General features: G+C 40.4%; 1 protein-coding gene across 2 annotated transcripts in view; it reads right to left on the reverse strand.

Moving 5' to 3' along the window:
- The window catches only part of gabra2b (gamma-aminobutyric acid type A receptor subunit alpha2b), a 36,914-nt gene extending 33,983 nt beyond the window's left edge, over positions 1–2,931 (reverse strand). Inside the window, exons 1-2 of one of the 2 annotated variants that reach the window (XM_030739087.1) lie at positions 2,583–2,931; positions 2,025–2,127 (exon numbers count right to left, since the gene is read on the reverse strand). In XM_030739087.1, coding sequence (XP_030594947.1) covers positions 2,025–2,095 — 71 coding nt within the window. In that variant the 5' untranslated portion in view covers positions 2,096–2,127; positions 2,583–2,931. Of the gene's footprint in view, positions 1–2,024; positions 2,128–2,564 lie in introns of both variants that reach the window. The other variant, XM_030739086.1, reaches the window with a different exon arrangement.
- Positions 2,932–15,733: the final 12,802 nt, after the last annotated feature.

The following is a 15,733-nucleotide window of genomic DNA, read 5'->3' on the forward strand; positions in this document are numbered from 1 at the left end:
AGAGCTGGTTTTGAGCTGCCATTGGTCTGGTTTTGTCCCACAGACCTGCCATAAGGCGTGAGGCAGGATGCACCCCGGACAGGTCGCCAGTCTGTCGCAGGGCCAACACGGAGAGACAGACAACCATTCACATTTACACTTAAGGGAAATTTAGAATCACCAGTTAATCTAACCCCACTAACTGGACGTGTTTGGACTGTGGGAGGAAGCACCCGGAGAGAACCCACGCAGACACAGGGAGAACATGCAAACTCCACACAGAAATCAACAGATTCTAGATCTGGATGTCATATATGAATATTGACAAGCAGCTTGAATGTCATTATTACTGTACACTACGTGGGCTTAGTTATAACACCATATTACAGCTAAGCCTTAAGAAAGTGATTAAAAAGCTCAACCCAAGACATAACATCCCAGGTAGGAAATATTATTTAGTTTGATTATGTGACAATTTTCTGCAGCTCCTGATGAGTTACAAGGTTACTTTAGTTACTGTTAAACTAACTTGTCATGTTATGACTTTGCTTAAAATGTCCAGGGAAAACTGTGTCACTGGGCGTAATGCTCTGTCACTGCTACTGGACTATAATGCTTCTGCTGGCACATATTCCCAATAGATTCACACTGTGAATTAGATAGTATGTCATCAATGACAGCAGCTCACTGGAAAAGAAGGATGGAAAATGCCATTCATTTACTTACACTTATTAGTACTGCTGCCTGCAAGCATTGATGAAATGTTCAGTATATATTTTTTAAAATATTGGCAGAAATAGAAATAATGTCCCACTATATCAGCATATTGTTATCATAAATTCTCTTGAAATATCAAGATATAATCTTGAAGCCATATCACCCACCCCTAATCTGGACATGCGTCTGTACATAGTAGGATTTGTGTATAAACATATTGTTTCTATTGAAATCATGTTTTATATATACTGTATGCTTGTTTATGTCATTATTTGCAGAATAGGTCCACCCAGTGCTTGCGCAACAATGTTTTGCTGCATCAGCGCATCAAAAGTAGCCTTGGATTAATGTGCCCTACAGACTTTTTCCCACAGTAGGAAAGGAACAGACGTTACAAATATTGTTAGAAATTATTCCATTTCAATCTTTCCAATAGGCCACGATGGTGTGACAGTGACAAAAACATTAACAGAATCAGGACCCTGCAACTAACAAACAAAGTAAAATGACTGATTACACTGGTCAAACATTGACTGACTGCTAAAGGTCTATTGATCAAATAAATACGCTTACATTTACTTGTGTCATATTAATTTTGGCTGGGTAAAATAAAAATATTTTTAAAAAATTCTAAAAAATAATGCAATAAAGAGCTGAAAGACTTTAAAACAGTGATTTATATAATGGAGATTTCCATGTTCCCTTGGCACAAAAAAAACAACAACAACACTAACAACAAACATATACTGACCAAAATTTAACAGCTGATATATTTGTTGTTCACCATTATTATTTCCATTATCTGCAGCCTCGATATATAAAAATGCCTTCTGGAAAAACAAAGCCATTCATGAGATAGATGATGTAGCTGGTTTTCAGAATCCGTGGCATCCTGAAGCCTGGAGGGGAAATTCAGTGGCCTTATTTGAATTGCTTCTCCTGCTTCTGACATCGGCTGCCTCTTTGTAAGCGCCTCACTGACCTGATCTGTCATTCTGGCCAATATGAAAAACACACCTTCACACCTGAACACCTAATGTGAGATGTGCTCCCACAGGAACAGCACAGGGTGCAGAGCACACAGGGGAGATTAAAACCATTTATTTATTTGCTGTATTCTGCTGAAAGATTAAAGCATTGGTATCTATGGGAATTTGTAAATCGAAATAATACTGGAAACCTACAAACTGTGCTTTGCTTCGGCCAAAGATATTTCCTTTCCTTTAAAAAAAAATTTAATGAGATCAACAGAGCTGGTCCCCAACCACAGCGTGTGTGATCCTACAGCATATCCTCGCTTCAAGGAGTCTCCCATTCAAAAGACTCACCTGGTTTTCCAGAGAGCCGTGAGCGCCAGCAGGCAGATGAGGAGTAAAGGAGCGCTCTCTCTGCTCCACATGGCTGCTTCAACACCTACACACAGGACAGCCGCTGCAATGAATGGAGGCTCGCATTAACAGGCTTGACATGCCAGTGGATTTACAGCCTATGTGTGGCCTGTGCAGTCAGAATTTATGGCACTGGTTTCCGGGGATTCCCTTCAGAGCGCCATAAATAAATAAATAAATTGTTATTTTTTTTTAAATGACGGAAGGAGAAGAAAAGACGGCAGCTGACAGTAATTAATATTCACTGACGCGTCCCACGCCTTCACTCACTTACTGTTACCAAAAATATGAGACAACAATTTGAAGCCATCTTGACAATTTAGTGGATTAAAAAATATGGAAATAATAATTAAGTAATTAAATGAAACGGGGACGAGGCATGCAAATTCTCTCCCACGCTTTCTTCTCGTATGAGCCTAAAAAAGACACCATTAAACAAACGCTTGTTTTGCGTGTGAGGGCGAAAACAAAGCGACTCACCTCAAGTGCAAAAAGTACCTGCTGCAGCTGGAATCGTCGAAGATGCTCAAGAAAGTTAAAGACAATTCACCGCTCTCTTCCGTCTGAATGAGACCGAAGGAGAGCGAGTCTGTCATGAGAACAAAGCTGCAAGCACTGATAAATCATAGTCCCAGCCAACAGCAGGAATGCACCCGAAATACTTTCAGTGTCCCAGGATTTAATACAAAAAAATGGCTAAACAGAAATGATGATAATGGGAGGAAAAGAATGTGCTAAAATAAATAGAAATTAATTAATTAAAATTTTAAAAAGAAAGAAAGAAAGACCAGGAGTGGTGAGAGCTGCTCCGGGCTTCAAAATGCCTTGTTCAGCATCCTCCTCAGCTGGTACAGCCTCTATGTGAATCGTGATAAGCAAGAAGCACATCTCAGTCTCCCTCATCGCCACACAAAAACTACAAAGGCTCTGAAGGAGACACGCTGGGTCCTAAAGGCGGTTTGGTATGCACTGAGCCTAGACCTTGGAATGTGAGGATGTTGTCTCCACTCACAGTCAATACACCATACCACACCATGCCACATTGATTATCCAAATCAGTCCAGCTTTGTGGCATGGCGCGCATATATATATATATATATATATATATATATATATATATATATATATATATATATATATATATATATATATATATATATATATATATATATATAGGACTAGTGAGTATCAGGACCACTATCATAGATGAAACAACAAAGATCCATGAATACATCAGGAAGATGGCCACAAAGGATCATGTGCTTAGTGAGTACCTCAGGCAGCAGAAACCTGAGAAAGAAGAGGAGCAAGAACAGGAACCATCATGGGAGGACAGGCCTCTGCACAGCATGCACCACCGGCAGATAGAAGAAGTGGCTGATATACAAAAATACTACCAATGGCTGGACAAAGCTGGGCTGAATGTTAGCACAGAGGCACTAATCATGGCAGCACAGGAACAAGCTCTAAGCACAAGATAAAGGGGCTGGGGTCTACCACACACGGCAAGACCCCAGGTGCAGGCTGTGCAGAGATATGTGCTGAGACAATCCAGCACATAACAGCACATAACACAGTCCTGGGAACAACTAAGATACTGTGCAGGACCCTCAAGCTCCCAAACATATGTGCTGCAGATCAACCAAGAAGTTTGTGCTTCAGTATAGGTGAGTGAAATTCTTCTCTTTTATTAGTCTTTTATTACATTGCATGGGTGCAACACATACTTGACACACATACCTGCTAATGAGTGCATTTTCACATGAAACTCTTCCTTGTGTAACTTATTGTCATGGTCCTGGGTCTGTGACCCCTTGTTTCTTAGTTTCTGGTCTTTTGTAGTTATGTTACATTTATTGTTACTGTTTTGTTTTGTTATATTGTTTCATGTGTTCCCCTTTTGCATTCTTAGTTAGTTCCCACTGCTGCACACCTTATTTCTCCCTGTGTTCCATCGCAAAGTGTTTCCCCTCTGTGTGGAGTTTCTTTTGTTTAATTTTCACAGTGTCTAGTCTGCGTCCTCTTTATGTGTTGTCAGGTTTGCGTTTGTGTATCAGTCTTCTCACTTCCTGTTTTATTTTGACATCCCCTGTCTCTTGTGCTTTGTGTTTTGTTTTACGTCCCTGAGTTAGTGTCGTTCTGTTCACCTTTTCCCCCCAGCTGTTTCCACTCACCCTTTGTTCCCTTCTGTCCCTATTGTTTTCTTCTTTTGGTTCATGTATTTATTTTGTTCAGCCACAATAAAGGCTCATTTTGTTTCATACCTCTGCCTGCTCTTGCATCCTGCATTTGGGTCCTCCGTTCCTCCAGAAGCCACACGGCCTGCTTCCACGCACTGACACTACCTCCAAATGCAACACTTGGAACAAGCCTGTGTACTAAAATAAATTACACTATTCACAGAAAAGCACTTGAAAAATGTGCTAATTTATTTGTACTTCAGTTTAATCTGACCAACAGAAGAAGTAAACCAGCAAAGAAAAGGGGGGAAATGTCACAACTGAGGAGGCAATTAATGTCTTTACTGTATTATTTGTGCAAGTAATAAACTCCTAAAAGGTTAATCCAGCTATGAATCCTTTGCACTCAGATTGTATTCAGTTTCCTAAAAAGCAGCATATTAATAGGCACAGAAACTCAAAGTGTATGTTTGTGTTGCAGCAACAATATGTGTAAACTAGGTATCTGCAACAGATGGTTAGACAGGCTGGAAAAAAGGGCCATTAACAAGAGCTGGTGAGTGATAACCCAGCACATACTCTCATTTAAGAAGCAGCACACACACACACACACACACACACACACACACACACACACACACACACACACACACACACACACACACACACACACACACACACACACACACACATAAACAGAGTGAGAGAGATCGTAACAGCTCACTAGACCTCAGGGGTCTGACCATTATCAAGCAGACTTCCTTTGCTATACTTCAAACTAGAAGGATGTCCCATTGATCTCCCCTTTAATCAATTCTTGACATGTGATCGATGAAGTGGGTCATCTCAGTAACGGTGACCCCTGGGCTCTTAGTCAAGTCCAACAAAGTAAGAGGGTTGGAAACAGCAAGCTGAGGACCATCAAGGGCATCAAGGCCAAAATGAACAATTTCTCCTCTTTTATTTTAATCAAGTAAATAATGCTCGCATGCAGTTGGATATGTTTCTTTTTAATTTTTTTCTCTGAACTTGGGTTTTGCTTGCACTGCTAGCCGCTGGGTTACATACTCTTACAGCACAATGTTTATTGCAATATATTGCATCATAGTCAGCCTACTGCCGGTCCTGAGCGTGTCCCAATTGGACTCAGTGTGACAAGGCATATTGATCGAGTCCACGCGGGGGAAGGTAATAATCACAGGTTAAAAGGTAACAGTAAAGGTTTAATTAAAACAGTTATCTAACCCATTGCACAGGGTCTTGCTGATACATATGTGTGAACATTGAAATTCTCCTCAGTTAGCATGTTATATAATAATGTTAAAAGCCCTTTTTGTCCTGGCAATGCTGTGATGGAAGTACATGCAAAATAAGAGTAGTGCAATCCAGATATGCAAAGTATTTCATCATTAGCATGATTAATGGAGGGGTGAGTAACTCCAATCTGTTCTTTCACTGGCACCCCAGACTTGCCTATTAACCCTTTGTTTTAGAAGCTACTTGCTTCCAGTAGACTGATTACATGTAAACAGCAAGAATGCCAAGGGAGCAATGCAAATGCAGTCTGAGACAAGCAAAAAAATTGATTGATGTGCTTTCAGTCAGTGGGGAAATAGCTCAATAATGAGCTGGTCAATAAGAGAAAAAAAAAATGCACACGCACACACAGGTGACAAAAAAGTGCTCCTGCTGCTTTACATTTTAACAAGAGGGCTGAATTCTCCCCGAGTCCCCCACCAGAGCAGCTGTGAGATCCTTACAGATGCATCTCATATCAGTATTTTGAAGTTTGACATTTGCTTGCTGCAGAACCAAAAGTAAAATGCATTAGAATAAATTGTGATAGCTATATGAGGAGATATGAGTCACATGTATACACACACACACACACACACACACACACACACACACACACACACACACACACACACACACACACACACACACACACTCTCCTCTGGTGGAGAAACACAATATCTCACTCCCGAGAAAGTGACTGGAGCAGCACACAAAGACGTCTCCATCACCGGGGTCCCTTGCTCTGCTTCACCCCTCAGAGCATCGCACACAGCTCAGTTTGTTGCGTTCATAATCACGCACAGCGGCTGAACATGATATCAGGTTGGGCAGCTTTGATGTGGTTCCCATATGAGAGCGAACCACAGCACAAGGTGGCTGTTGACTCCAGGAAGAAACTACCTGAGCCTGTCATTGAGCGTGCTGCTGTCAGTTGCATGTCAGTATGAGTTGATTCACCAGGCAGTGCTGGAAATGCTAAACCATTCTCGGGCCCGTTACCTCGGCAACAAGCCATGCATGGCAGAAGAAAGATGTTGTGAGAGAAAAAAGATGAGTCTGACACTCTTAAAGTGATACGTCACCCTTGCAAATCCTTTGTCAAACCCTTCTACCTCTGTAGACACTGTTCATGGAAATACCTAAACGGCTGATGCACAGCTGTTCATTTTCATTTATTGTGTGTAATTTGAGGCTGTGTAGACTTATACTGCAGTCCCATGACTTTGCTGCATACATGTTAACTAATATTGTAATATTTAGTAATGTTATTCTGTCCGCTTGTAAAATGCTACTGTAAGTGAGGCACAAACAACAAATTGAGTGGGAAGCATAGTTGGAACTAATAGCCATGGCTTTGTTATTAATTCATGTGCAAATGGATTGCCCATTCCAAGATGACAGCTCTTTCATTCAAACTGCTCACAGGCAGAAAAAAAGGTTCACAGGTTTTTTTTGGTTTGGGGGTTCATGGAGCTTTACATGTGCCAAGCTGCCTGAAATTATTCCAGACCTCCTCTGACTTCCTCGTGCTCCCCACATACACGAATAGCACAAATTCATTTCATTAGCCGGCTTTTAGAGGGTTTTCAGATTTTATTGGAATAAATTGTTGACGCTGATGCAGAGAGACATATTGGGTGTGGTTAAAAGCCTTTTTAAGCTTTTTAATCGCATGATGCTGCAACACCAATAACAGGTATTATCCCGTAATTACAGAAGTGCTTGGGAGTTTTTGAACCCTTCCAAATCAATGATTACAAATCAATCATCAGATTTTCATAATTTTATCTGCAAAGGGCTAAAGTATGTGAGTCTGTCCTTTCGGTGTCTGGTGTGATGCTGTTGTGCAGCAGTAACTGCAATTAAACATTCCTAGGTAACATTACTGTTGTACTAAGGTCAAATTCTTTACCTTTACTCTTCCATAACAATTCTTTAGTAGAGCAGCTTGTGTGTCTTGGGGCGTTGTACTCATACCCACTGCCTCTTGGGATTCAGATCAAGGACAAATGCCCTGCTATTTACCTATAAAAATTCCTGTCCAATCAGGATTCGTTGCTCCATTAATGATGGCAAGCTGTCATGGCACAGAGCAACACAGACCCAAACCATGATACTACCACCACCATGTTTCACAGATGGAATAAGGTTGCTGTACTTGGAAGCAGCATTTTCCTTTTTCTCCAGAGTGCTTCTCATCTACACCAAAAAGTTCTATTTTGGCCTCATTCATGCTTTTCTGGAAGCAGTCTGACTTGATCTTTAACAAGCTGCAGTGGCTTTCTCTTTGGAGCCATTGTTGTGCAGTATACTCCTGATTGGGGACTCATGAACATTAAAAAAAGCCACTGTGAGAGAGGCCTCTGTTTAGATGTAGCTCTGGGTTCTTCTGTGACAACACAGACATACATCTCTCTCTTATGGACCCGCTATATTCACCCTATTAATGGTGTTGTGCACACCACAACTCCCTACCATTTATACTAGTGCTGAGGGTACAAGCAATCACTGCAATGTTCTCCTGAATAATAGGTGTCAACACTTACATAAAAAAAAATCTCCACATCAGCACTGGTATAAGAAGGGAAGAAGTGAAAACTGGAAGCAAGGAAACTGAATTTTTTTTTAATCCAAAGTTTTTTTTCCCCACAAATTCTTTGTCATAACTACTCAGGCAGGTTGGACTCAAACGCATGACTCCATACTAAAAGTTTATTCACAAACACACAAGGGCAGCAATAGTTCAGGCAAAGGTCTCAGTTATTGAAGTCCTTGGTTCCAAACAAACAGACAAATCCACAGTTCCTCTCTCCTCCAAATCTCTATCACCAAACAGTTCCCGTTCTCCAGTTACTGGCAATCTGCGCTGAAGACAACAAGGTGAGTGACTTTCACAGGGAAAAGCAGAGCAAAACAACAAGCAAGGAGTCAGCTTTACTAACTGCTGTCAGTTCAACAATCCAGCAATGACTGAAGGCAAACTACCACCTTAAGTAGGGGCAGCAGACGAGATGATCGGGATGAGCTCATTACTTCCAGGTGTGTGGAGCCAAAGGCTGGGAACCCAAGATGAGCAGATGTGGTATCACTTTCAGTGTGTGGCATGAGAATAATGGGCCCATTAAAGTGACCTTGGATGGTCAACCACTCCTGTGGAGGGCAATAGTGATGTAAGACTGCCATCATTTGTGCCTAATCTGTCTGTGGATTGATGGAGTACAGACTCCTCAGGGAAGGTTTTAAGCCTTTTCCATCCAGGTAACCATCAGTAACTTTCTTAAGATCCTCTGAAATCTATTTCATTTGTGATTCACTTCCACAAATACGTGTTGTGAAAATCTTCAAGCACCACTATGTCATGATCCTGGGTTCCAGTATAGTATGTGTTGAGTTTTGGTTCCTGTGTTGATTTCATCATTTTTCCTTCTTGTGTTTCTATGTTCTTCTTTTCTTTGTGTCCCCAGTGTTTCCTCGTCTTTCCCTCTGTGTGTTTGTTCCCTCATCTTCAATGCTTCCACTTCCTGTTTATTTCCTTCCTGCACCTTGTCTTTACTGTCCTTGCCTTACCTCCGATTCCCTGTTTCCACCTGTCTGACTTCCTTCCTTTGTGATTGTCTGCCCTGCTTTTATTGTCTCCACCTGTGCCTCATTCCCACCTGTGCCTCATTCTACATTCTGCCCTCTGTGTATACAGTCTGACCTTCCTCTTTGTCAGATCACCACTGTCTACCTCAGAGGATTTTTGTTTGTTTTTAGGGGTTAGTATATCTTTGGATCCTTTATCAGACAGCAAAAAGGTCACATTTATTTTTTTTCACCTACTGCATTTTGGCTCTCCTGCCATTTCTGGCCAGGGTCATTGCAATAATACAACAAGATGAGATGCAGGCATTGTTGATATTATTAATTATAAATGTGTGTGACGAGTCAGTAGCTTTACTGTTGGAATGGCATATGAATACATGTCTAAAGGACAATAAAAGACCAGGTTCATGCCTAATTATGATTAGTAAAAAAAAAAAAAAATGCACTTGCATACCCACAAGAAAGTCCACAAGGCTGAAAAGAGAGTCAGAAAAAAAGGAACAGACTTAAAAAAAAACAAAAAACATCGAATGCAGACATTCAGGATTCATCAGCAGTCAAGTGAAGGCCTCAACACACTCTGGTGTTTGATTGACAGGTGCGGTGCAGAAACGCAGCCCCAGACAACTACAGATGGAGACAAATGAGAGTTCAGGTTGAGTTCATCCTCCATCTGTATTTGATTTTTTTTTATTGGATATTATATAATTCAGCAGCTGAATCACAGGCATTCTTAGCTTATAAAAATTAAAAGGCCTACTTCATGACCTTGACAGTGTTATTTATGTAGCACAGGTTTTCTGCTCACACTGCCGCTAATTTCACTGAGGTTACCAGGGAAACTAAATTAAGTGCAATTCAAACAGTCCTCTGTGTTTTGCTGGTCATATTGCATCTGCCATTTTCAGCTCCAGAGTTGCTGTATTTCTTTTTTTTTTTTTTTTATCCACAGCTAAATTTAACTGCTGAGCTGGTGTACAAACAGCAGAGAGATAATGCGTGGGCTCTCGCACCTGCTTTCTACTGTCACATGCCAAAGAACATCCCAGTGTCACAATACAGTGGAGAAACAGAAAAAGAGACACGTTTTCACATCTGGGACCTGTAAGTGGACAGATTTATATTGAAGGATTAAAATAGTATGAAGTTTAACAAAAAAATAAATAAAAAATTAGTGTGAATACCTGAAGGTGGCTACATGGGATATGAGTGCTGCTAAGTGGACGGCACATGTTGTATTCTGTGCCATCTTTTTGCATCTTTTACCAGCATTTTGAGTATCCTGTACTGTACTTTCGTATATTCGACATGTTAGTTGAGATGCTCCTCTGCATATCTTGGTTGTAATGACTGGTTATTTGAGTAACTGTTGCATTCCCATCAGCTTGGAGCAGTCTGGCCATTCTCCTCTCACATCAATGAGGCGTTTTTGCCCAGAGAACTGCCGCTCACTGGGTGTTTTCTGTTTTTCAGTTGAGTGAGCAATTTTTTTTATTGGTGTCGGGCTATTTATAACATAATGGGGATGAACGTTGGTTGGAGGAGCCCCCCCTGTGAGTTTTTGCCCAGGGCTCCAGCTGTCAAAAGCTGCAAAGGTGATGATGCAAAGCGAACTCTGAAGGAAGCTCCAAAGCAGACAATTTCAAATTTTAATAGGTTTATTGACTAAAGAAAAGTATGACCTGGTGCAGATGTCAGCGGGAAGAGTTCCAGTAGACTGAGAGGGTTACTGGGAGTGAACCCGGTGAGTGAGAGGAGAGGTAGGTTAGCCCAGGTGTAGCCACAAACAAAGGTGTCACAGAAGTGATCCATAGGACTATTTGTAGAGTGAGGGAAATTGTTTACTTGGCAAGTCCAAGGATGATACTCAAAGGGGGGGGGCCACTGGTCTGCTTCACAGCGGCGGTCGGAGTTGTAGGCGGGTGGGCAGCCAGGAGAGTTGATGCAGGGAATTCTTCATTGAGGGATTCCGGATGGAATTGACCAGCTCAACGGAAATGGGTAATGTGCACTGAGTAGGGAGCTGCTCTTCAGCGACGTGCGAGGCACTGACAAGCAGGAAAACAAGGAAGAGCCTGAACCTGAACACGTCTACTGCTCTAACAATCTGACAGAGAGTGGGTGGAGGAACAGGTCTTGATGAAATGATTGTGGTCAATTGTGGCAGCCAAGGGCCTAATGTGAACAGTTAGCAACACAAATAGAGAAAGATGCCTTCATGGGAGACCCATGTATGTTTCTGTTGCCGTACCCCTCCATCTGTACTGAGTTGTACTGTATTGGATATCAGTTTGCTGCTGCAGTCCAGACAGCTACTGAGTAGCACAGAAATAAAACCAGTCATTTGTTCAGCGTCGTGAAATCTCAGAATAAATCAGATTAAGTGTTTTTAAGTTTGGCTTTACTATTCATCACTGACTTCTGTCATTTTGAGAATCCAGCAGTTAACCAAAGTTAACCAAAGATATAGTATAGTTTCATTTTTCTGTGTTTTTTGTAGTTTATTATAGTTAGTATAGTTTCTTCTGGTTTAGCACTTACATTATGTCTCCATGTTAACTCCACATTAATTTGTGCTCCAATATTCCATTCATATCACATCATAATTGCAAAGCCAATTCTTAAAGAGAAAAATCAAAACCAAAGTTTTTCCCTTTCTGACATTTGAAACAAATGAGAACGTTTAAGGTGCAAAGGCTCACTTACTTACTACTTACAGGCTGCCTCAAGTGTTAGCAAGAGGGTTTTTGGTTACTTAGAGGCGTCAGAATGAGCTTTAAACACAACACTGAGACATTATCATCTTTGGAAAGTTGATGTCATTGTTGTTGCATATTTGCGTGTTTCCATATTGCGTGCGTATCTCCTGTGTATACTGAGCAACATTATTCATTTCACTTGTCATCATCCTAGGGTTCATGGATCTCTGAGTTTAGGTTTCTGTTGGTGTTTGAATTGCTGTATTCCTGCTCATTTTCACATGATCTGTCAGCCTGCTGTATTTCTTAGTTTTAGACTGCCACTAAAGAAATGTCATAAAGAAATGAGGGGTGGATCATCATTGCTCTTAGTTATCTGACAGGAGAAAGATGATAAAGTTAGGAAGTGTCCTCATTGTGCAGTTTCTCTTGGTTTCTTGTCACCAGTAGTCATCAGCTTCGCATATGAAGGGTTGCGACACGAAACTGGCAAAGCAACTCACCAGCTGCTGCTTTCCCAGCATGGACACATGGAAGGATTTGTCTTTTTATCTCTCTGTCTTATGGTGACATTTTTGAAATCTATTTTCAGTTTTGTTCTTTTTCTTAATACGTGAGGGATTGTGTGTTGTTTCTACCTGAGACCAGGGGCAACAGACGTGAGCACTACTGGATATGTGGAAGTTCATGTTAGTTTAGGCACCTCTGGGCACATGGTAGACTTTGTTTGAAGCAAATACAATCCCGCAGCCAGGGAGCTTGCATTCAAGTGTTAATGCATTGTTACTTTTTTTTAGTAACTTAAAAAATTATAGTAATTGTGGCATGTTTATCAGTCTCATCTGCAGTACTTGTGGCACATATCAGCACTTGCTGATAACACTGCCACAGCTCAATAATTTCTCTTCAAACTTCATAGTAATATGAAGTTTACAGGAAATGCAGATAGTTTTGCTGCATCGAGCCAAATAATCCCCACAGTTTTAAGCAAGAGTTTAACTTGACTTTTTAATGATATGACATCAAGTTATCACCTGACTTCTCAGTTTCCTTTCAGCTAATCAGCCTTTTTTTTTTTTTTTTTAACCACGTGAGGCTGTTTTCACATTAGAGCCTATCTAATTTATTGGGTCAATATTATCGGCCTGTATTGGTTATTTGGTGACATATAGAAAATGATAAATGAAAATTTAAAAAAGAGAGAGAGATTGGAGAAACACTCATTAACCATATTATAAGTATTGATGTTACATAGTTTGTCCAGCAGAGGGCACTCAGCAACTTCCCTGTTGGCAACATTTGTGTTTGAAACATCACAAACACAACAGCCAGAAAATAAATGAATAAATAAAAGAAAAACATAACAAATGTTAGGGAAGTCAGTTTTTTCTTTCAGACACACAAAACATAAACAATCAGCCGATATTATCAGAATATCAGATTTTGAAAATCAGCGCATATCGGTCATAAAATCCTGTATCGGTCGGGCTCTATTTTGAATCTGAATGCTTTGATAAACTAACACAACAGTGTTTTTCCTGACTGAATTGTTCTCTTGTTTTAATTCATTCAGTAGCCATTATTCCCTTTTAATCGCTAAGAAACTGCATAGAAAACAGTACTGAGAGCCAGATATTTTCCTCATGAGCTGGAGGAGACCAAAACAGAGTTAAAAGACAAACAATCAGCTCATCAGCATGTTGTGCATCCTGTAATAGTTTACCTATATAATCATACCCTTGGCTAAACACCAATTTTTGACAGAAGTGACTTTCACAAACCCACACATTATGGCCTCTGTCTCCTCTTTGTAACACACACTCTGCCATTTCACTGCCAGTTCCCCAAATGAAGCTACAACATGGAGTTGGTATTTCTCTAACATGTTTAATTGTGGTTGTCCAAAACAGTGCATTGCATAAGGACTAGTAAATGAAACATTAGTTCAAAAAATATTTTACCAGCATATTGACTGTAACAACTTGACAGGATGACAAACACTTCAAGTTGGAGTACAGTAATGTACAGTACCGTAGTATATTGTCACTGTTTAAATAACTTCAAGGTGGCTTCACTATTACACAGTACGCACAATTTCACAAGCCCATTTCACTCATCTCATCCAGTGTAATTGGAATTTTGTTAAACTCTAAACACAACATGGGTCTGTTAGTCTTCATTTATGAGCTAGACTGATTAAAGTGTTAAATTCTCACACAATTGGAGGAAAATCGTGAATCCTTTGGTGCAGCAAGAAGCTGTGTTAATGTATGCCTTGTTCTATGCTTTTGCATTATTGCTGTCTGTTTGTGGCTTATATAATGGTCTAAATATTGTTGTAACTGGTACATCTACTATTGAGTATTACCATTATTAATTTTTAGAAATCATTGTTCCACATCACTGAAACCTACGGGTGCAAACAGCCCCAGCAGATTAGAGGTGGATTTTTAGGCTTTTTCATTTTCTGTGTTGTGAAACACCAAACAGTCGGAATCACGCTGTCCTTCTCCACCAGGAGGATTAATAACCGCCCAAATGACTCACACGGATGCTAGAAAGTATAATACAAATTAAACTGTATTATCCTATTAACTACCAAGGGCCTACATGTTAATTATCTTGGCCTGTGGTATTCCAGAAACTGGGTTAAGTGAGACCGTATTGCAAAAGAAACCACTCAAGTCCACAGGCTGCATGAGAGGCATGCCCAAAGGAATATTAGAAAAGATCATGGTGAATACAAATTATTGATTTCACGTGTGATAAATACAGCACTGAGCAAAGCAATGCACATTTCAAAAGCAAAGGATCTGATCTATCTGTGCACAATCTGCAGGTAAAATGCATTCAAAAATAGCCCATGAAATGGAGATACTGCCAACACTTCACAACATACTCGTGCCATTAGTTCAGGGTTAACACAATAATCTAGGCTACCCCCCCCACCCCCCACCCCCAAAAAAAGTCAATCAGTTGTTTCCTGGTTGCAAAGGTTTTGTATTTACATCAAGCAACCCAAGATTCCCAAATTAAATCACCGCCTCCCTTTGCCTGCAAGATTTGAAGGATCCTCATCTATGAAGACAGATGAGTGATAAGAATAATAACATGGAGGGCAGGCCCTCATTGTTATTATGCAAATCTCTAGCGAGCTGCTCGTGAAATGAAAAAAAAAACGATTAGACTCGTGAAATGAAACTGCTCTCAGAGTGTGGTTTCTGCTGAGCACAGTGAAATGCTATCAATAGAGCGTTCCCATTAGGAATCACAGAAATTGGACACTAAAGGAAAAGCAAATCACCCTCTTTGGCCACATGGCACCCAGACCCATCCGAAGGTGCCATCTGTGGTCTGAAGTGAAGAAGAAAATCACGGCACAGTGCTCCCTCTAGTGGTTCATGTCAGGGACGAGACACGACATGGTACACGTCTTGCTCTCCTTCTTTAATGTGTGAGTGCATGATCCTTCTTCATCTCCTTCACATGAGCGCAGAAGACTGTAAGACTTCTGATCTTTTGTGCATCAATATTTCAAGTTGGTGCAAATAAGACAGAGATTCAAAATGAGAACTGGACACTTTTTTGGCACAAGCTTCAATGTTACAGCATTTTAGGACATTTCAAAAGACTCTGTTGTCACTGCATATAAAAATATGATGAGCACTTAAAATGAACAAAGGTGAAAGGTGATTTTGAAGGTGAGTTGCAAGCATTTTGAGTTCCATATGATAATCATAGCTAAGGAGGCTTTTCAAGGTAGAATTGAAGGTACTCACATTTTCTACTAGCTTTTATATAATGAATATTGTAATTTTTACTTCACTACAAGTATTTATTAGGGAGATATACAGTAGTTATTAAACACTTGTCAAATTGAAATGTT

This window comes from Archocentrus centrarchus, chromosome 10 (genome assembly GCF_007364275.1).
Source record: "Archocentrus centrarchus isolate MPI-CPG fArcCen1 chromosome 10, fArcCen1, whole genome shotgun sequence".
NCBI classification, from domain to species: domain Eukaryota; kingdom Metazoa; phylum Chordata; class Actinopteri; order Cichliformes; family Cichlidae; genus Archocentrus; species Archocentrus centrarchus.